The 23,342-nt window shown below is 38.3% G+C and overlaps 1 protein-coding gene across 1 annotated transcript in view; it reads left to right on the top strand.

Moving 5' to 3' along the window:
- The window catches only part of slc36a1 (solute carrier family 36 member 1), a 51,109-nt gene extending 30,095 nt beyond the window's left edge, over positions 1-21,014 (top strand). The window contains exons 10-12 of the mRNA XM_007555040.2: positions 397-563; positions 1,459-1,628; positions 19,103-21,014. Coding sequence (XP_007555102.1) covers positions 397-563; positions 1,459-1,628; positions 19,103-19,377 — 612 coding nt within the window. The 3' untranslated portion in view covers positions 19,378-21,014. The remainder of the gene's footprint in view (positions 1-396; positions 564-1,458; positions 1,629-19,102) is intronic.
- Positions 21,015-23,342: the final 2,328 nt, after the last annotated feature.

The raw sequence follows: 23,342 nt of genomic DNA, 5'->3' as shown, positions 1-23,342 counted from the left end.
TCTAGAGGACAAGATCACAGGCCCACATGTTGTTTGTATCTGTTCTTTGTAAAGCCTGCTGATCACATAGATCTCTGTGGGAGCTGTGGATAAGAAAACAAAACCTTCATTTGTTTTACTCTTCACCAGCACAGCATAAAGGGATAAATATAATGCTTTTGAACATGTTGAATGCCTTGAAATGGAGCCCTGGGCTTTTGCTGAAATGTCAATGTAAATTTGGGCTTTCCTGCAATGTCCAGATGCCCAAATCAAGAGATCACAGCCTGAGAACAAGAGACTTTTTGAAAGAGTAACTCATTCTAAGCAGACTCCAAAAACATGTTCACTGGGTTTTCACCTGCTGAGCCGTCTTTTTCATTTTCCTGCCTTGTTTGTGTCTTTGTGCGTTGGAAGGTCCTCCCTCTGGAAAATAAAATGCAGCGGCCGCAGAAATTCACCCAGGTTTTGTATCTGGGTATGGGCATCGTCACGTTCCTCTACATCAGCCTCGGCACCATCGGGTACATGTGCTTTGGAGAGCACATCGGCGGCAGCATCACTTTAAACTTGCCAAACTGCTGGTAAGATAACAAGAAGTTTAGAGAACTTAAAGGATGTGCTGCTCTTTTCCTTTCAGCTGCAATAAAAGATCCAATCCACAGTTTTGAACAGAGTCTAGTATGATGTGAAATGTTTGTTTAGTTTAAGAGAGGAAACATTTTGCATTAACATAACACAAATTGCTTTGTAGGTCTTTACTTTGGGAATGCTGACCTTTTTTAACCCTGAGAATTTGCTTTTAGTGACATGCCTAGATAAAATAAATAAGCTGATGGGAATATGTCAACAGTTTGTACAACCTGGTGTAATTTTAACTTTAGGCATATCTCTGCTCAGAGATGCCTGTAAAGCCGCTCCACCCTGCCAGGGCAGTAAATGGTAACACTGAAGCTTTTTCTGTGGCATAAAACAAAGTTTTACTTGAAACTTTTATTTTCCCCAAAGTTCAGCACAGACCGATGTAAAAGCTAATGAGAAACCCTCGGTAATTAGAAATAAAGTTAGCTGTATAATCAGCATTTCAGAAACAAAGGTGTCATTTTTCTGGCCATCAGTCTGGTTCCCTCTGATGGAAATGCGCCCGCAGTAACGAAAGTGGAACCGAAGTCTCAGACAGAATTTGTTTACTCATTACTTGTTGCTATCATCACAGCTGCAGGAGAGCGACGCCCATTGAAGCGGCTTTTGTGGCTGGACTGATGTTGCGTTTTAGTGGAATAGATTGGCTGTTCAATGAGGTTGAAAACTCAAAGATTGTAATTAGCAGCATCTGTCTCAAATGGAAAGCAGAGACTAAATTATGTTTATGAAAACTACACATCATACAGTTTCTAACTTTCATTTTGTATGCCATTATTTTTAAGGGAAATTGAGGTTTTGTGGTAATATTTGTGCTGATTTTCTGTCTGCTTGCAGGACGTACCAGGCAGTAAAACTGCTGTATTGTTTCGGCATATTCATCACTTTTGCCCTGCAGTTCTACGTTCCTGCAGAAATCCTCATCCCGCAGATTTTGACCTGCGTGTCGGAGAGATGGGAGAAGCCAGTCGATCTTCTGCTCCGCACCCTTCTGGTCATCATCACATGTAGGAACTCTGTTATTTTATTCTTAATCTTTATACTTTGAGCTGCTTACAAGACATTTATGACGAGTTTTTACTGTTACTGCCACAATAATCAATCTACAAAGTCACAGTCTGATTCCACTCACCAGTCTGAGTGAAATGGTTTCATATTTTGATGAAGAACTTTTTCATTGAAGTACGGTGCCTTGCAAAAGTCTCGATCATTTTCAGTGACATTGAATCACGGTTACGTTCTCTTACTACTTCTGAGGCAGTTTTCTCTTTATTCCTGTTGTTGGATTTGTTTTTTTTTCATTAGGTTTATTTAAACCAAATTGGAGCAAAGACGGTCAGCATTCTGTTTTACTCGGCAAACAAAGCTGATGTCTGTGATGAACACTTCAAAGTGTTGAAGCTTTTAAGATCTGCGCCTCCTTTCAACAGCTCCCTCTTCACTTTAGCTGAAACGCTCTTAAGGAAAAGAAACCGATTTGCTCTCTGAAGGTTGTTGGTTTGATTGTAAAATAAAAGCAGCCTTTCATGCCTCATTGAGGAGAGTTTTTAGCTGATTGGCTGTTTTAGCTAAATGGGTGAGGCAGAAGTATTGAGCGACTTCCACAAGCCCCTTTGTGACTAATTACTTCCAGGTGATCCCACAAGTCCAGAGCACTTGGAAGAGCCCTGCTTGTATTTTCATCTTGGCACCACAGATTGGGCAAATTGATCAAAGAATGGACTTAAAGGAAAAAAATAAAGGAGATACTTTTGAGAGACGAGGATTAAAAGTGAACTTAATTGTGGTCTGTGTAAAATAAATTATTTTTGATGCATTCTTTTTCAGACCACCTTTCTGACTGATTTAAGTTCTTCTATAAAATCAGATTCAGGAACCACTGATAACACAACCATTAATCTGCGACATGCAGGATTCCCTACCCTGTGCGTTGCTGTAACTCTAATCTAAGGCAGCTGAAATGTAATAAGTTCTAAGTTTTGAGTTGATCTTGTAAACGTTTGTCAGTAGTGGAGATGCCAAGGTGTTTGATTATTGTGTATCAGAACAATATTCTTATATGTCATTTGTTGGTTGGAAAGGCTAAAAGGACAAATGCAAACTCTGTGTCTGATGTTTGTATCAGGACATTTTTTTCTTGCTGTCAAACATTTTGTTAATGGAGGAACAGACTTCTAATTGTGTTCTTTTATAAAAGAATGCACATCTTCAAACATGACTGGACATATGAAATAGCTAATTGGCTAATTTTATGTCTTGTCCCTGCTGATTCTCTGTCAAGGGTAATCCAGGCTTTAAAAGTTGCATAACTCTCCACAATCCTCTTAAAAACTTATTTGCCCATCCCAGAGAACCTGACAGAAGTAAAAGTTTGTTTCTCAGTTCAAATCCAGCAATGTCGTCTTCTTATCTGAGCCTGAGCTCATTTACGTCAGACCCATCCTCTGGTTGGACCAGTAGGCCTTAATTTCAGAAATGATAGCCTCTCTTTGCTCCAAGTTAACGTTGAGCAGAACATTCATCTTTTTAGAAGCACACAGCTCACAGCCTATCATCCATAAAGTCACACAGGTGCATTAGTATAAATGACATGAACGTCTTCCACATCTGCGAAGACACTGTTATTTTTGAATGCAAAAGGTATTTTGGAGCAAAATTTTTTTCTTAAGTAACCAACCAAAAATGTGTTTTCACTGCAGTAAATTTTTTCTGGACTTTGAGCTCCAAAACCAGAAACTATACTTTTAAAGTTTTGATTGATTGATTGATATAACTCTGCAGCCTCTCACACCCCAACGGTAGTTAAAGCAGAGTAAATGAGAATGAAGTGTGAATATAACCTTAACAAACTGTGAAAATGACTAAACTTATCTTGCATCCCTTAATATTTTACTTCTAAACATCAAAGGTTTCTTGCATTTTCCTAAAATGATTTTTATGTTTTGATCTCTTGAGCAATGAGGATGAGGATTTCCAGGTTTTATGAAGTCCTTTCACACATTCACTGTAAACATTGATGGTTTTTTGCTCTCATTTTCCTTCAAGTTTTCATTCTTTAGTACTTTTCAGTTAAACTTGTCTTAAGCGGTTCAGAGTGTCCTTTCAAAAGGCTCCACTTGTGGTGGCTTCAATTTGTTTAAGTGTCTTATGATCCTACCACTAAGAGCAGAAAACGGTTTGAAAGTATTATTTCATTCCACAATATTTCCAATCAAGACACGTTTTGGGCTTTTCCAATTATATCAGAAGCATAAATAACCAGAAATAAATAAGGGAACATAATTAAAACACACCATCATTGGCCCTTTTTCAGTTAGGGGACTTTTATTTATTAATTTACCCTTTATTTAACCATGTGAGTTATTAACAACAAATTTATATTTATATTAACAACCTTGTGGGGAGGTCTTTTTTTTTGTCTCAAGTAAATAAATTCCTTGGTTTTGTCAATATTTTAGGTGATTTAATCTGATGAGCACATAATGTAAGAATATTTGTTGCACTCTTTAAAAAAAAAAGACAAATGGATGAGGAAATAAAGAACTCAGCCACCCACACATGTGGCTTCATTGTGCTGGACAATCTGTCAAGTTGATGGAGATGAAACTCCTATATTCAATCAACAGTTTCAGGCACCAGTAAGCATTTCTTTGTATCAGACGTCGAACTGCAGTCAGTCTCTCAGTAGGTAATACTATGCTTATTTCAAGTGGGAGGTAAAAAGAAGACGTTGTTCTCATGGAAACAAAATGATAAAAAAAAAAAAAAGGATTGTTGTTCAGCGTGACTTTCCAGCTGCATTCAGCTGATCCACATCAGAGCAGAAGCTCTAATGCATTATGTCTGTGTGGAAGGTATTCATCTGTTTATCTTCATGTTTGTGTTTTTCTCAATGCTGGCCTTCGTTTCTCTTCTTCTGGACTAATATTTGATTGGCTGTGCATCTCAAGGAGCCTGCGTGTTCTTCAGAGCTGGTTTGTTTGCAGCATTGCATGCAAGTGTGCGTTTGCTTCCGGGAATCGGTTCGGCGGGAGAGGTGGCGAGTCAGTGGGAATTAAAGTCGGCAGCCTAACAGCCACATGTCTTTTCCACTTGCGCTCACGAGTGCATGCCGAGAACTACCTGTTCTCATTCCTGACCCGCTTTCAGGCAGCAGAACACGCTTCCCTGTAATGGGCCTTTAATAGATCAACGATTGCTATTGATTACCATTGAGCCAGGACTGCTGATTCCTTAACTCTGCTGTCACTTTGCTTCTCTACTGTCTGATGTTTAAAAGCTCATTCTCCACGTGCGCTAAAGTCAACAGGGGTGTAAGTGTGTTTTCTCATTAAAGCTGCATTTAGGCCTGGTCCGTTAATTAGAAAACCCCTAATAGTTTATGCACTTAATAGATTAGCAGATATTTAAAAGTAATCAGATAAAAGTTTTAGTCTGATTGATGAAGATGAAATGTTTTCTTATAATCTCTGAAAAGCAGAAAACAAGCAGAAATCCAAATCTTTTTGGACTTTACATAACGTGAACTTAGCCTGGTGGTTCTGGTGTGCGATTTGAAAATGGCTTTCTGTTGACGGTAAATGTCACAGGTTTGACTGATGTTCCAGGTCCTTTTCTCTCCTCCCAGATCCACCATGATTTTACTTAAGATCTGTTTTAACTGGCAGAGCTGTAAAACAAACCTAGCTGTCACTCGTCGCTACAGCAACAAAGCCCTTTCTTTCCCTGCCATTTGTTTCAGTTTGGGCTCAAACGGGCAGATAAGAGGTAGAAGAGAGGACTGCCCTGAGCAAACACTGCCCCGTCTCTCTCTGCCGAGCTCTGATTTGACTTGCATTTTCCCTGAAAAGGTCAGTTTCTTTCAATGCTCTGAGATTTCTTTTGAAGTGAGGACTCTTTTCTAATTTGCCACAGATGGGCTGAGAAACGGAGGAGCTTGCTGTTGCTGCTGATGCTGTTTTGAATCAAAGAGCCTCTGAGTGGCAGTGGTGGGATTGAAACATGGCTTTACCTTATTCTGTGTCTCTCTACACAATGTCTGACAAAACTACCCGAAGGCACAGTTCTTGAATTGTCACATGAGGCTAGGTGTAACTCTCAAAGACAGAAACATTAGGTTTCATTAGGGTATTTTGGACATTTAGTGGCAGATAGAAGATTGCGTGAACAACTCCACAGCAGCAAGCTTTGATGTTAACGTTTGAAGTTGGGGTTGATAACGTATACCTATACGTTTTTTTATTCTCTTGTGTGAAACCTTTAATCAGGCTTTGCCTCCTGTGGAGATGGGAGCGCCGTGTCATTGTTAAATTATAAAAAAAAAAAAGCTATATGTTGAATTTGTGATATCTGCCAGTGAGTCTTTCACATCAGTGTGGAAAACTTTTGATCCCCTCGTCTTTGCAGAAAGGTTTTCATTTTGTCTAATTTTGGAGTGTAGACCACTTTTTGGAGCTGATAATCTGTGAAAGTAATGTCTTTTTGACCTTGTATCTCATTTGTTCTTGAATTTATTTAAATTTGGTTATAAGAAAATGCTAATGTGCTAAATATTAATGTGACCAAAGCTACTTTTCTGTTTCCATTAAACCACATGAGGTGAGATTTGTAAAGTTAAATCAAAGATGAAATGAAACATAGATTTGTTGCAAATATTACATCAAGCACAACTGCAGAAGGTAGCCGCAGTTTTTAGAAATGTCTCTTGACCCAAAGTTCGACTGGCTGGGTCAAGAAACGCCCAAAGGAATGAATCTAAGTTGCAACAGCATCATAGATTCTGTAGCAGAGACTCGGTAATCATTTTTGGGGTTTACGTCTCACTCTCCTAGCGTCCATATAGACAGTATAGCTGAGAGCAATTTGCACCAGAAAACCTCTCGCCATCCATGGAGCCTCAAGCAACAGATTGCACCAATTTCACCATCACCTTTTTTTTTTTTTTTGACAAACAACCCATTTCTATGGGAGAAAGGTTCATATGCAGCAGCAACACAAAGTGTATCCCCATCATGACTCTTCTTCAAGGAGATCTAGCATAATCTAAAACAAATTGTTTCCCATAATACATCTAAGCACATAACAGCCATTCGTCTTCATGAGCTGAGAAACCAGCTCAGCGTTCTGTGCCGGTTTTGGTCGTTTTTTTCTGTTACCTTCGTCTGAGTCACTTTGCCACAGGCTTGAGGTGAGCAGCTTGCGTGTGTTGCTAAGCTGTTGATGGGAACAGGAGAGGACACATGAGGATGTGGCGTGAGCCTCCTCTTCCTCTTTTCTTCTTCTTGTGCTTCATCTGGAGCAGTGTGGCACTAAGGTGACGTTCCAACTGGAAAGGAAGCTGCTTGTTGGACTGTAGTGGTGTATTATTTATTTCAAGAATGTGATGGGTGCATTCACCTTTGCAGGTTGTGGAGCATGTTCCCCTCTGCGTTTTGCCCTTCTGCTTTCTCCGTCATAACTTTCTGACTTGCCTTCTCTCTTCTGATTGAGGCTGGATTGCTTGAATCTAAAATTATGTTTAAATTTTACAAAATCTAAAGATCTTTTTGAAAAGATTTCTAATCTGCGATTGGGCTTGAAAAGTAGTTGAATATCCATGGTTTTGTACTGGGGAAGAGATTTATTTTTGATACGTTCTGTAATGAAGATTCTCTGAAAAGAAACATAATTTCCTTAGTACCTCCCATTTATATCCAATTTACAGTACTACCATGTTCAGTTGATAAATAATGCTAGCAAGTTTAAAAACCATGAGTTTTGGGTTGTAAACATTTTCAATAAAAATCCAAAGACAGAACACGAAGGTAATGGAAACAACTGCTTAGTTGATAGCTAATCCAGAAAAGTGACTCGACTAAACACAGGAGTACTTTCAGTGGAGAAAGGAGGAAAAAAAAAAAGCTTTCAAAAGGGGAGAACAAATTTAATGGCAGTCATAAGCCATGTAGGTTTTTATCCAGAATTGGGTAAAAGCTGAACACAGAAACACTAAGGGAAAGAGAACGTTCAGTTAAAAAAGAGAACACAATCGAAATTCCAGCAGTAGCCTAGCAATGTCTCTGTCTGCAATAGAAGCATCACTAAATACAGAAGCACTGTGCAAAGAACACTGTCTATATAAAAAAATAAATCATACTCACTAAAGCAAAACATAACTTCATCAGTGGTTCATTCTAGAAAAGAAATGAACACATCGATGCCTGATGCTAAAACAATGTGTTCAGCATCGTGTTTGGATGCTGAACACAGAAGCATCGTGCCAGGATTACCTTCTACAGAAAGAAAAACCAAGAAAACACAAACATATGTTCAACAATAATTGCAGATGATGCATAAATGGAAAGTGATGAGTCAAATGAACATAGTGATTTATGATGCGTCTATTATAATTTCATTGTTCCAGAGTTAGTAATCTGTTTATATCATATTCATGTTTCTGTACTGTGATGGCAGTCGTTCACACTTGTTCCAGGAAGGTGCCAGAAGGAAACTGTTGAGGTGACACCAACTCATTCAGTTGTTGGCAGAATAATTGAGCGCAGTACGGTTTTTCAAAGCACCTTATTGTCTTGTTGACACAAAAATCTGTCTGCATAGTTTTCAAAAGACAGCAGCAATAAGCTCTGAAGGTCACATCTGAAATATTTATCAGATCACATCGCATCTGAATGTTTCAAACTAGACCCGTCTCTAAATGACGGCCTCTGTCCCTAAACAACCCAACCTCCTGGCTCAATTATCATGTCACATGACACAGTCAGCCAGAGGATCTCTGTCATTACCAAGGATCTCCTGCAGGGTGGGGAAGGTCAGACTCACCCTCCAACTCTAATTTTACCTCCCGTCCTGCTCCTCCTGTCCTTTCCTCTCCATCCTCAGCTTTTCTGCTCATATTTTGCCCTCAGGTTTTTTCCCCTGTTTATAATATTCAGCTTAAACTTTTCATACACTTTGTAAAGTATAAAAACTGCTCAGTATACAGAAGTCTTAATGTATTGTAACCTGCTTTTCAGGTTTAGCTGCAACAATGGGCTCATTTTCAACCTAGCGATGTTTAAATATTTATTATACCTAAGATTACCAGTATATAGACTTCTTAAAAGCCTGATAGTTAACTTATTTCTTTTGTATATCAATCCCGTTGGTGTTTTGTTTTGTACATTATCATACAGATCTGCATCATTTATTTAGTCTTCAAATTACGTGCATCAAAACTCCTTTGTAGTCATATGCCACCTTCAGGCAAAAACATTGGCTTTATGTCAGGAACACATTGTTTTGCTTTTTGCTTTTGTGTTTTAAATATACAAGGTTGGTGTGAATATCAGATGTGCACAATAGGATAAAGTTTATGTTTGTAATGTCAGAGGGAAAAAGTGCTTCAAGGACTTGCATCAAGAACTTTACCAGCATACACGTCATGTTTCTACGCCACAATTCCTCTTAAAATCCTACAAGAGTTCATTTTTTTCTCACATTGCAGGACACAGAGAATGGTAGTTTGGAAAAGTGCTGGCTCTGGTAATTAAAGCTTCTCGTACCCTTTCTGAGCCCCTCAGAAACCCATAGTGGCACCAAGGACTCTTAAAGCAGATGGGTCAGTGTGATGTGGAGCCAGGAAAAGGACAACAGTCCCTCTCTGATCCTTTTTGCTCGTTTGTTCTCAGCCTCGCTTGTTGAGGAGATAAAGTTGAGAGTCTGCTGGGAGAGTCTTTGCCTGCAGAGCTGAGCTCTTTTTGTCTTTATTGTCTTTGTAGTATTCTCTGAGGTCCTTACAGCCTAATATGTTTGTTGTTCAAAGAAGAATCAGTTCAGCTTTTTGTTGGACTTTGTTAAACAACAGCAAAGGCTTTCTGACGAAGTGTCCACTTTGTTTGCTCAGTTTTCCATTAACTGAGCACACTGCAGGCGTAAAAGATTTTCCTGCTGACAGAGAGGGGTGCTCGAGGTTAAAAAAAACTAAAAAACTGTGTTTTGATGTACAAAGTAATTACATAATCAAAATACTGTAGTCAGAGAGAGGAATATTTTTCTGTGGGGTTTAAAGTTAGTGAGTTGGAAAAGAGTTCTCTGGTAGAAAATACAACAAAAAGAGTACATTTACATACAATTATTTAAATATATAATATCTACTTATTTTAAAAATAAATTTGGCACAATATTCCAGAATACTTCAAAGTGGATACTGTCTGTCAGGGTTCAAAGATTTATTTTCTAATTCTTAGAACCTCCTAACTTTTTTCTGGATTTTTTTTCCTCCAAATGTCATTGAAAGTTTCAAGCAGCAGTAATCATATAATCATAACCGTCATAGTGGTTATGTCCACTTTGAATATAAAGTCCTTGCTCCAAAAAATATATTTTCTCTCAATATCTAGGAAATTCTCAGACAACATTAATTTTTTCACTCACATTGCAAAATCAGGAAAACAAAGTGAGGAAAACAAAGATGTTTCTAAGGAAATTTACTCCGATTATAAAGTCAAGTACTTGTAGCAAAAAGTGGCAGTTGCCTACAATGATTAGGTATTGTACTTAGGAGATATGCCTCTGCATATTTTCCAAAGTGTCAGTGGTAGATTTGGGGTGTTTTTCCTGTATCAGAGCATCTCCTGGGTCCAGACTCAGCATGAATGCCTCAAACGAGGCCAAGAATTGTCTGATTGCAAGATTTTGTCTAAATTTCCTGAAATATAATCACATCACAAGAAGTCAGAATCCAGTAATTAAATCGTTTTGAGTTGAAAACTTCTTTTGATGGTCCAAAAGGAGATTCTTTGTCTCCAAGCAACGCAAAGAGTATTTTTTGTGTTTTCTTCTCCTTTTCATTAGTTTTCTGTTATTTTTCTTTCTATTCTCAAAAATGCCGACTCCCTGAGCTTCTTACTGCTATTTGAAGGACTCCAGCACATCTTTTGTGTTTGGCTCTTTTATTTGCCGTCTTGCATTGCAGGTGTCACACAATGAAATGTTCTGTTTCCAGCAGATGACATGGCAGCCTACAAAGGTCTTTTGATGACATTTTCATGTTGTACAATGAAGCTCACAAAAAAACGCAGGTCATGGCGCTGCGGTGCCAGAGTGTGCGCTTTTTGTGTATCAAAACTGCCTTTTGTTAAAATATCAAGAATGATTTAACAAAAGCAGGTAGAATTTTTTAGTTTTTGTTTGTTTACATCTTGTGGTGACAACCAGTGGAACTAAACCTTTGCATGGCATGTGACTTGTGTATAAATGAATTGTGTGACTGAAATCCAAACGTATTAATTCACTTACAGGAAGAAAACTTTTTAATTTCTTAAATGTCTTGTTCATTTGTCATCTCTGTGATCATGAACCATTTTGTTCTCATGATTTGATGTGACCTTTTTCAATCTTACTCGGGGAAACACAACAGCTTCCGCTGTTGCCCGGCATTTTATTTTTCTCAAGCTGTACGTCATTCTTTTCAAAAACATGGTTTGCAGGGCAGATTGGATGAATTGACTTGTGAAACAACCCTCCAAACAAGCAGCAGACGTCTTTATTTATCATTCTGCTCTGTCCTGAAATACAATTCACCTGCAATCATCTTCCACAATTGTCATGTTTGCAGCAGAAGGTAAGAATTTGCCCTGCATTTGTTTGTAATTCTTACCTGAGGGCAGTGCAATGGCTTCTTCATGCTGAGGCAATGTGCATCATTTTCTCAGTTTTAGATTTAAATTCAAATGGGTCCTCAAGGCTGACAGACTCTTTATTTAAAATCTTACTGTAGACGTTTGTCCTTGCTTTTCCTCCACATGATTGTACATTTTAATATCTTTTTTTTTCCAGACTGTAAACTATTAAAGAATAACTGAGCTTCATTTCAGAAAATCTTCCCTCGTCCTAACATATTATTTTATAAGTGCAAAATGCTACAAATGTCCACCGCCCGGAGCTCATTACATACAGGAAATCCTGAACCATGACTGTACATTGATTTCTTTATAGAAAGAAGTGTCCAGTAGTCAGATTTACATGCTGCTGAGCTTTGATCAGATACAGCTGTTTTCCTGAGCACAGTTTGTTGGTTCTCTTGTAGCAGAGAGTTGCATGTATGTCAGTTTTACTCCTACAAATGAATTCAGAAATATCACAAACACAACACCTAAAATCCCTGGTTTTTATTTTGCATGTAGTTGCCTTAAAGTTATTTTGCACCTCTATGAGGAATTACTGGTTAAATAAACTTTAAATAAAAATAAAATGTATCCCCGTAACAGCAGGAACAGATTATAGCCCCTCCAGCAAACTGCCGCCTCCTGATTAGACGAATCTTCACTCGCGCTCAGAGGGAACCGCTCCTGTTACCTCGTATTCCTGTAATTTCAAACAACCACCAGCCACGATGAAATAAATGGGCAGCTTCAAATTGATAACTGGGACAGAGCATCCTGTTTCCACTGCCCCGTTGTTTCAATTTCTCCTACAACCAACCCCACTGCTGAAATATCCATTGTAATTTTATAAGAAGTTGTTTTCTAAAGAATCGTCAAAAGTTTGTAATTACACAAGAAGAATTTTGCTTCTCTGGTGATTTTGTCTTGAAAAGCCTCGTCAGGTGGAAAACCAGTTTGTTGTTTAGTAAATATATTTTTATGTTGTGCCAAAGCTTTGACTGCTGATGTTGAGGAGGGCTAAGTGTATACTGAATATAACAGAACTATGTGTTTGTGTGAGGCAGATTTTATGCTTCATTTAAAAGAAAATGAAATCAAGAATTTAAATTATAGCTTACCTGTTAGAAACTTTTTTTTTAAATCCTACAATACAGCCACCTGTATTTTTGTCACCCTGATCAGAACTGAGATATTGTTTGTCAGTCCTTTATTACAACCTTCCCATGATCAGATAGATCCTCTTGCAGTGCATTGTGGGATTAGCAGTCCTTTCACATGCTTCCTGTAATCAGTCTTTCATGACTGGAGGTCCAACATCATTAAAACAGATGGATATATTTTTGGTCAATTCCAATTAAACAATTTAAAATCCTTGTTTTTTCTTTTCTGCCAGGAGTTGACAAATGTTTCAGGAAGACATTTTCTGTAAAACTTGTCATGAGAATGGTTTTCTAAAAAAAAAAAAAATGGTACAACTGAAGAAAGTTCCCCTAAAGCAAAACTGTGAAGTGTTTAAGCGTCTCTGGAGAAGTTTTGCTACCTTTGTCAGCTCATCTCAGTGCAAAAGAAACATTGACTGCTGACTCAACACAGTGATGAAGGAGGTGGGATGAGGGAGGTGAGCCAGAGGTTACATTGTTAGTGAAACTGAGGAATGGAGATGGGGTGAAAACAGACTATTCATTCAGAGGGGGTGAATTTGATGCCAAGTAAATGATCATTAAAGATCAAGCTCTTTTAGCTGCACCATGTACTCTGCTTGCGTTAAATGCTGCAGAGAAATAATGCATCAACATATTTATTTTAGCTTTCTCACCAACGCTTCCTAGTTCATACATTGTTTATTTTAAAAGTTAATTATAACTGTATTTAGCTGCTTTTTGAGTGGAATATCTCTGGATCCAGCTCGGAGTTCATTACTGTTAATGGCATGTGGGAACAAAACATGAACTCATACTGTCTAATTACTATGGCATAATTCAGAACACCACAACAGTAACAGTACAACAGTAACACATTGTTTGGTAGCCAGCAGCAAGGACTTCAGTATGGCATTGAAGGATTAATATTAGATGGGGGGAAATGCAAAAGTTCACAATGTATGTTTGCTTCTGGCAAAGTCATTCTGATGTTGCCATAAAAAAGGGAAGCGTTTTCTACCAAACTGGTTCCAGTGATTAACTCCAAATCTTGCCTTCATTAAGGCTTTGCTTCCAATAATATGGTTTCAGTTGATTTATATAAAATTGTGTCACAGATATGACAAAAAGGGAATATATTTAGAGTAAAAGTTAACTGTCTGAAGTTTCAGGTTTTTTATTTTGGACTCACCACCATGTTTATGGTTGCTTGGTTTGGACATACTGCACTGTGCAACAGTTTATAATCTGAATATAGTCAACCACTTCAGGTTTTTTTTAGTATCTGTCATTTTTTATGGCCACGGTCAACTCAGTTTCTAACAGAGTTAAATCCAGCTAAGAATCCTTTACATTAACAAGAAAGTCTATAAAAATGTTAATGCAATTACTCAGAAGGTCCTCAAGTCCCAAATTAGCTTTTGCCCCGTCATTAAGCACCATTACCTCTAAATTGCATCAAAGTTTGTCAATAAAGGCTGAGTAAAAGTCCTGATTTACATAACAAAAATGCTCTCTGTCAAACCACATACTTTCTGCTCCATCAGGTTTTCTCTGAGATTCGGATGTTCAGCATTGTTTCAGTGAATCTCTATTCAGAAAGAGCTTCTTTCACTCAGAGTGTCATTATTAACAGTAATGTTTGTCATTATTATTATACTCTTACGGACTCCTCTCCAGAAACAGTCGCACTCAGTATGAATAGACCCATTTGGCTGTAATTGAACTTTCATTTTAGCATCTTTTTACTTTTCTTTAAGGAAACGTCTCAAAAGTAAGGGCTGAATGAGAATTCAGCCTCTTAAATAAGACTGATTATCTTCAGAAGTCACTTAGTGTCATCTTTTTTTAATTAGCATTAGTGAACAACGGCATCTTAAAGACCAAGAAACACACCAGGCAGATCAGGGACAAGAGTGTAGAACAGGTGAAAGTGCGTTTTGATCATGAAATAATATTTTTTGGATATAGTTTAGATTTGGAGCATAACTTTTTGTACAAAGTACTTTAAAGGACAACAGGCTTGGTTTCTGAGAACTTCTAATGCTGTCTACTGGTCATATTTTGAAAAGCTCAGTGAAGTTTTCAGTGACATTTATGCTGCCAACGGGTGGAGCACACCCTCCCTGAGCTCATTAATATTAGTTTATGCAGGTACCAACTGCTCAGTTAAAAGATGTGAGCCTTTCAGGCAGACTCAGCGAAGGTCCATGTTTTAATGACTTTCAGTCCACTATGCAGCAGATCAGCCAACGTTGGGTGAGCGAGATGAAAGTCTGCTCAGGCCTGAAAGAGCTAGAGGCAGCTCCGCTTGTTTCTGGGTGGTGGCTGCTGGTGGCGAGGTGAAGAAATTAGACTGCCTCCAGCATATTTTGGTTGTCTGTGGAGAAAAGAAAGCTAAGAGCCTCCCTACCAATCTCTAATCCAGCCTTAGAGCATCCCTACTACCAGCCGTAGCTTCGTGGCTTTGGTAGTAATTGACTCTGTTTGCCTGTAGAGCTGTCTTTTTCTCTCTCTCAGTGGATTTAAAAACCTGTGGGCCCGGTTCAGAAACCGCCTGCTGACAGTTTAAAAGCTGCCAGCTCCTCTCCCTCCAAGTCTCTCCTTTATTTCCTTCTTCTGGCTGCTTAATTGAACTGGCCTGGCCAATCGGTCTGTTGATGCTGACGGGTGGGAAGAGGAGAAAAAAAAATTCCTTGACATCAGAATTTAATCTTCTTTAATAGTGCAGCATCTAAAATGTGGAGTTGTGAAAAATATTACTCAAACACTTTCTCAGTGCAAAGGTTGTGGATTTTAACGGTTTCAAGGGAATGCACAAGGAGGTTTCTTGTGTTGCTGCCTGAAATTATCCACAGAAGAATGGAAAGAGGAACCACTGAATGATTTTAAAATCTGTTTATCTCAGATTGTGTGTCACAGGCTGCAGAAATGCTGGATCTGTGTCTTAAGTTTGAGAGGAATTGATACCAATACTTGGAATTGAGTGGCAAAGGGATTCTTGGGTGCAGTGATTGTCTTCATGAACTCGGATCACGTATTTCACGTCTAACCTTTTCCTAGGGAAAGGCCACTTCTGCCGTCTGACACAAGCCTCACATGGACGCATGGATTCAGGATCCCTGGCCATGAGAGACCTTGTTCCATGTGTGGCTGAGAATTTACCCACTGTCCTTAAGCCACCCTCCTCTCCTGTTTCCCTCCTTTTTAAAAAGTTTTTGTCATACATGCTGTGCAGAACTCCCTCTTGTCATCCCGAATCTGCGGTGAGCAGATCGTAACATTAAGCGTTTTCTTTGTTTCTGAAGTTCCTGAGCTCGTGCGGAAATATTAACGTGCTTGCGTTATTTCGACTTCAGCGCTTTGAAGCAGTCTGATGATCCGTTTGCTGCCTCTCTCAGGGGACAGCAGCAAGCCTTTTAGAAGCAGCCCTGTGGTTTATTTGCTGTGAAAGGCTCAGCATATTCTTTAAGTAAGCTGGTCCTCCCCTTCGTCCTCCTCCAGAGTCGGATGTGCCTTCTTTGATGCCCTGGAAAGCTTTATATCTAGGCTAAAGAACCGCCTTGGACTGTGTATCCTGAGCAGTGGCAGATTTGCTCTACATGAACATTTGACACAGGGGAGTTGTGCCGTGCTTGTTACATGAAAGCTCGACCTTGCTTTTTGCCTTTCAGTATAACTTGACAGACCTTAACATGCAGTGGTGAGCGATTGATTATAGTTCAACGGGGCTTTTATGTGCCTGGTGTATGAACAGAACAAGAACACCTGCTCTGGCCCGTCCTCCCTGCTCACCGCAGAGGAGACGGACTCCGTGGAACAGTAAGACTTCTCTTTTCCACATGTGAATCGTTTACTCATGTGCAGAGAGGAGCAAACACACACACACACACACACACACACACACACACACTTCTGCTGTGACGAATGCATCTCCGCGTCAGAGGGGGTGTTTGTGCTTTTGTCTCTGTAGCAACCACACAAGGTGACTCTGATCCCTGATGGTTTTAGCAGCATGGTCTCCGCTCCGTCCGACACGTGAAAAACAATCCCAACAATCAGAGTTTCATGCTCACCCAGTGGGAGTCCCTCCTCCATTCTAAATTTGTCATTTTCTCCTCTTTCTCCCTTTCATCGTCATGTTTGACCTAATCCATCTACCTTTTTTCATCAGAGAGCATGCCACCTCATTTCTCTTCTGCCCCTTTATGTTGTATTCCTGACTCCCAAGCCTTTTCTTTGTGGCGGAAACCTAAAAATTAGTCACTTGTACATTGAATTCAACCAATCATCTGGACCATCAACTACGCATGATCGTTCTCAGTCAAATGGCGGAGTAATATTGCATTCTTTGAACACCAAATATCCAAAGAGCTGGAGAGAAATTGCAGGATCTGCTTTGCAAGGCTGAGTTTGTATATATGTGCATTACTGAAATGCTTGAAATCAAAAAGCATTCCACCAATAATGATACTGTTTATCCTGAGAGGCAGTTGTAAGTTCTGACGTCAAACCTGATGGACATAGAAAAGAAGACACATTTCTCTTCTAGAAACTATCCTAACCTAACGAAAAGGTGCCCACAACTAACACGACATTCTGGGTTAGATAATTTATATAATATTAAGTTATAAATGTTGTAAATAGGCAAATACAACTATTTGAGCTTTCATTCAGCCAGCCACTCACTGAAGGCAGCAAAATGTTGAAAACAAGTCCAGGAGGAAAGACAATATTCTCCAAAGCAACACTTTCCAGGTCATTCTAAGGGAGGCGTCCGGATCAGACGCCTGAACAACCTCAGCTCACTCAGAACTGACTTCTTTTTGGTTTTGGTTTGATTGAGGACCAAAGTTGCAACATTTCAGCTGGTGCACTTTATTTTCAAACTACTCTGTGCCAAACAAACCAAACCCTTTGCGTAACCTGTTTACCCCATCGCCTGTGATGGCGCTGCACCAAGAACCACTGAAGGAAATGACACAAAAACTTCTGAAGACACTTTTTCAGAAAATATAAACAAAAATGGAGTGACATCAGATTTCAGCGGTTGTAGGATGTTTCTTTTGTCTTTGGTAAAAGACCACGTCCCATTTTTCCCACTAACTATAAACTTGAGCGTTTGTTTTGGTTGTATTTACCCAGAATGTCCTGAGCTGTAATTCGCTTCCTGCTTTTTAAGCGGTCTCTGGTCGTCTTGGCATTCACTGTGTATTCGGACCGCATCACTTCAACTGAATCGAGACCTAGGTTTTTACAGAACAATGCTCGTTTCTTTGGACCACTGAAGAGTTCAATTTCACATTCACATCCTCCCTAATAAATCACCTTCTAGGAAAATGAACTAGAGTTTGTTTTAAAATGGATTAAATGCGATTTTCACTCTAAAAATTACAGAGCAATAACTCTACAGGCCTGGAGTTGCAAACCTTTGATTGTTTCAGCGTTTCAGGTCCTAACTGGGAGGTCAGACTAAAAGCAAATGATGGCAGACTTCAGTGATTAACGAACCTTGCCCATATTAGGGGACAAGGAGCGTCCTCCTGAAATGTGACCTAGGACCAAGGCTCAACACCAAGCTCCTGGTAGTCCAACCTTGGCTCCTGTGAATTTCTCTGGTTTACCATAAAAAAAGCAACTAGAAAAATCTGCTTCATGAATCCCTCAATCTACGATGCCAAACATCTCCTGTTTGGCATTGCATCCAAACAGGAGATGTGTTTGGATGCAGTGCCGCCCGAGTGGCAGACTACTAGCAAGACATGCTAATTCGTGACTTTTTTCTGAAACTTGAACTTCTGCATCAAGCCATTAGCAGAACGGCTATGTGCAGGGAGAGTGTAAATAAAAATATTTTAATAAAAAAATGTAATTGGTGTTGAAGAACTTGCTTAGAACTCAACAGTAGTAAATAAGTCTTAATTGAATGTTAACGTTATTGTCGTCAAAATGGCATCAGAGCGGTGATGTGCAGAAGTCTGGTTCACGCCTCTCGTTTCTTTTCATTTGCCTTTGAGCAAGACTTTCTTCTTTCTTTAAAGTTGTCTTGATCAAGAGTTGTTTTCATGCTTTCTGAAGCTCTTTTCAACTCATTTCTTTGAACTTTGACAGCTTTTTCACTCATTTTCAGAGCTTTTACTCTGACCTATGACTCATTCAGACACTTAAAAACTCAAGGGGCATAAATCAGCGCTGAGTCAGCATATTGATAATTAAGCAAAGAACCAGTTTTAAATGGATTCTTTAGGCTGTGTAAAAAGCAAGATAATTTATTTATACGTTTATTAACTGAACCATCCCCTCTTTCACAAACATGATCACAAAGATGAGACCCCTTTTTAAGGTAGATCCTTTTACTTTTAAGTCACCAATTAAGCCTGATGTCAACGCAGATGTGAGCTTTCAGAAATGAAAACTGCAGGAGGTGTTGAATGAAACTCATCTGGGTCAATATTAGTATAAGGACTGATGATGTCAGTTGGATTGACTGTAGAAGCTTGGCGTTGCACTTACAGAGGAAATACATGAGGGGGAAAATTACATCTGAACATACAGAATTTAAGCTTAGGAAGCTACAGGTTTAGCATGCAGCTTTAGTTTTTTTTACAGCATTTGATCCATTTAAATCCTGGTAAATTCTAGCATTATCTTAGTCCTAAATCCTAGTCTGAACACATTTTTACCCTCTCTCCTCTCCAGGTGCTCTCGCCATCCTGATCCCGGAGTTGGACCTCGTCATCTCGTTGGTCGGTTCGGTCAGCAGCAGCTTCCTGGCTCTCATCTTCCCGCCCATCCTGGAGATCTTAGCCTTTCACACGGAGGGTCTGTCGCCACTGGCGACCATCAAGAACCTGATCATCAGCGTGGTGGGGCTGCTCGGCTTCCTCTTAGGAACTTACATCGCCGTCATAGAAATCCTAGCACGAAATAATGTCAAACACGAAGAGACATTCCACACCTACATGGTGCAGTAGGACAGACTGTTGGGCCTTTCAGGCCAGTTTAAACCGTTTTATTTTATGTTTTTATTTGCTGCTGTTGTATACGTATTTTAATGTAATTATGTCACAAATGTACGAGTGTCACGTTAAATTAATTACAGCCATTAGTTCAGTCCAAAAGTCATTATAAATATCTGAAAGTAGAAGATGACTTCATCAGATTTTTAAGAGATTAAGAGCATTAGAGGTAATTTATCATATTAACAGCCTAAAAATATTTATGTAAATTCTCCAGTCAACACATCAAACTACCTCAATAGTTGTTTTTGGTTTTAACTCCCAGATTCAGAGCTGATTCTGATTGTTTTTCACCTCAACCCAAACATTTTCAAGTTTGCAGCTTTGAGTGGTTTTTAATCACCATCTGACATCTTGACAGGAAGAAAACCTTGATAAAAGAAAAATGCACTTTGATTTATGCCTTATTGAATAAAACTGCACTACTTTGGCAGTTTTCGGTGACACATTGAGCAGTTTAAATAAAAAAAAATAATGTTTTGAGAACAGATTAAGGGTTATAAACCAAACTTTGCATTATTTGTGCAGTAATTGTGCTTTTTTATCTTCGCTTATCAAATCCATCGATGTATCTCTGGTCAGATGTTTTAAAGATAAATATATTTAGCCAAATTGTGACTAGGGGGATGTTTGGAGGATATTTTGCACTCTGTATATAGCCAATGCAAAATATCCATAAAATGAAGTGACTTGATGCTTACTGACCTAAAAAGATGTAATATTTCCTCCAGTGCAATATTACCGTGTTGAAATGTTGGTGAAAGTAAAGAGAATTTCTTACCGCAACTATAGTTTAAATTTTATTTAGGTCAAAGATTGAATGGGTGTTTTGGTTCCTTTTATACTTATTTTTTTTTTCTATTTGGGGATTTTAACCATTGAAATGTTCAGCAAAACCATCACATCTTGAGCTTATTCTCGGTTTAAACTCTGAACTATTCAGAAGGTTTTTGGTCCAGGCCTCATTCATAGCTGTACTATGATTTTCAGATGTGCAGTTTATGCATCTTAAACAGAGTTATCATTGTTCAACCAGTGTGGCTCCTGTTATTTATCTGGGTTCACATTGTGTGATTATTTGGCATTTTCAGCCAAAATCTAAAAATAAGAAAATCTTTATCATTAAATGTAAATCATAAAGTAAGCAGTGATACTTTCTGGGATAACCATGCAACAGACTTCTGATTCTTGTCACCCTGATATGAACTTGTGCTGCCTCCTTTTTCTCCTCCTCTTTTTCTTATTTTCACCATCTAACTCCATCAATATGCACATGAACAGCTGAATCTTGCTTTTTGTATATTGATGGACTAATATATCCGTCTCTTGCAATCATGTTGCAGTAACTATGTTGCCTCCATCTCACTTCAAAGTTTTTTCAGAAATGTTGTTCTCGTTCTTTACTTTTATGGTGAAAGTAAGCTTTTCCAGTCTATTTTTGTGCAAACATCAGTTGCGATGATTTTCTGCACTGCAAATATAATACAAGCTTGAACCTTGTGCCGGCTGTGCTGTGCACCGTTTGCCCCAGTCACATCAGCCTCACTAACTCTCTTTAACTTTGAAATATTACAGGAGATTCATGAGGGGAATCTCCTGTAATGCCTTCTCATTTTCATGAGAAGGCATATTTTCATGCCTTCTCATGAAAATGTATGAGAAGGCAGAAAATGATTTTGAAAATCATCCAATGTTCAAACTTTTCCTGACCAGAGATGACAAACATTTACAATCTACAGGTACAGGTTGTAAAAGTTTTTTCTAAAATCTTGACAAACAAGGATTTGATCAGAAGACAGATGGAAAAGCTCAATGCCCTAAAACTGTAGAATAAATCTAGATATTGATTCAAACTGTTTCAGACTTTGGGATAATACTAAATTATGAAGTAGCTCTTCTGTGTCTTAAAGTTTTTTTTGTTCTTTATTTTTTATTATTTTGTTTTAATTTTTTTACTAAGTCTTATTTTTTTTATTATTATTATTATTATTATTATTATTACTTGTACCTAACTTTCACAGGTTAGGTACAACCAGACCAGAGTCTGTCTGGTTTAACTACAGACAGACTCTATATCGAATAATAAAAGATAATTTATCTACAATGTCTAGCAGATAAAATGCAACATGTACTGTAAGTTCACCGAACAGCTTCTGTACTGTTGTGCGTCTTCAGTGTTTATGTGGCAGTATCAACCAGCAAAAACTTTTCAGCTTTTAATAGAACATTTTTGGAAATCAATTTAAAAAATCATGTCCACATGCCTTATGTGTCTAAAGCACTATAACTTTATGTGTATGTGTGTGAATATATTACTTATCTGTTGCATATGTAAATATTTGCTCATTTGCAAAGGAAATGTTTAAAATAAAATACCCATTTATCTTCTACCTGGAAGGACTTTTGTGCTAAACGGGGAGCAGCATTGATAGCGGTGAGGACTTCCCAAGGACTTTTTTTTCTATCTGTAATGTAGAGTATTGTGATAATAATCATTTTTAAATCTCTTCAGCAGAAAATACAAATGTCAGTGAAATAAAAATCTGCATCTTAATGATGAGGTTGAAAAGGACAGATTTTCACGTCTATCTGCTGTACGGTTTTTAAAAAGATGAAAACATTTTTTTTTTCTTTTAGCACTCTGTACGTTCTTCATCCCTTTCGCAGAATAAACAACCTTGAACAACATAATATGTCCTCCCTGGTCTCTGAGTTATGCATTTGAGTAATGCAGCACATTACTTATATTTTTCAGTCATAATTTAAAGACTTCGATGCAGATCATAAGTGGTTGAAATGAGAGAATTTGCATCTTAAATTATATATTTATAAGAACAATCATTACTCATTTTAATGTTCTGCCTGCAACATAATATAATAAGGCAGGTAAATATATCTTTAGCTGCATAGTATCATGACATACAGCTGAACAAAATTAAACTGGATGGAGATTTAACAGGAATTTATTATCTTCACATGTTCATTTTTAAGGTCTTTTATCCATGTCTAAAATTTAAGAAATACATTTAAAACTGAGTTGAAAGAAAAACAATGAGCAAAATGTATTTAATTGTGTTTCATACTTTCAAGATTTCGATTTTTCTCTCTAAAATTACATGTTAGTTGGTCTTAAAATCAGCTAATAACCCACTCTCTGACAGTTTAATGCTTTTAGCTTAATTTGTTTAATATATTTTTATATATATTGTGGCTACAATGGTATGACGAGCTGTTAATTCTGTTATCACAGATTTTTCATACTAAACTCAGACCTTTATAACCTGTAACTACTATCTTTCCTTTTTCCCCATGCATACATACATAGGAAGGCATCCAATGTCCAAACCTTTTAACTGACTCTCCTACAAGCTCCAACCTGGAAGATGGAGGAAATACAGTGTCTTGTTCTTTCTTCCATGATGTGCATAAACACTACATGCATGTGTGTGTTTGAACATATCTGAGCTAAAGAGCTTCCTTTTCAGCTCAGCTCTTTCTTCTCCAGAGCAGAACAAAATAATGCCCTCACCACCACAGACAAACACCTTTTCACAACTCCACATTGAGATCTTTTCCACAAACTTCAAAAACAGTATCAGCGAGTAAGTGCAGCTCTGACAGAGTTTAACGAACAGCTTAGACTTTGGCAACAAAGGGACCAGATGAAACGGGACTACATTCTCCAATACCTCTCACAAAATACCTCTGAGGACACATCAGGACCACTCTCCACATCCAGTAACAACAAGAGAAAAAAACTCCATGATCTCCTCCATCACGGTAGAGTAAACTTTTCTGGACAGGCTGACAAGTGGGATGCTTTGATAGCTGGAAGTCCCTCTAAAACTCCTTTAATCATGATTTGAACTCCATAGATTCTGCTTATGTTTTTCATTAACATCAAACATTCTGAGAAATAC

The sequence above is a fragment of the Poecilia formosa genome, unplaced genomic scaffold (genome assembly GCF_000485575.1).
Source record: "Poecilia formosa unplaced genomic scaffold, Poecilia_formosa-5.1.2 Scaffold68, whole genome shotgun sequence".
Classification (NCBI taxonomy): Eukaryota; Metazoa; Chordata; class Actinopteri; order Cyprinodontiformes; family Poeciliidae; genus Poecilia; species Poecilia formosa.
This window is presented reverse-complemented; position numbering and strand designations above follow the sequence as displayed.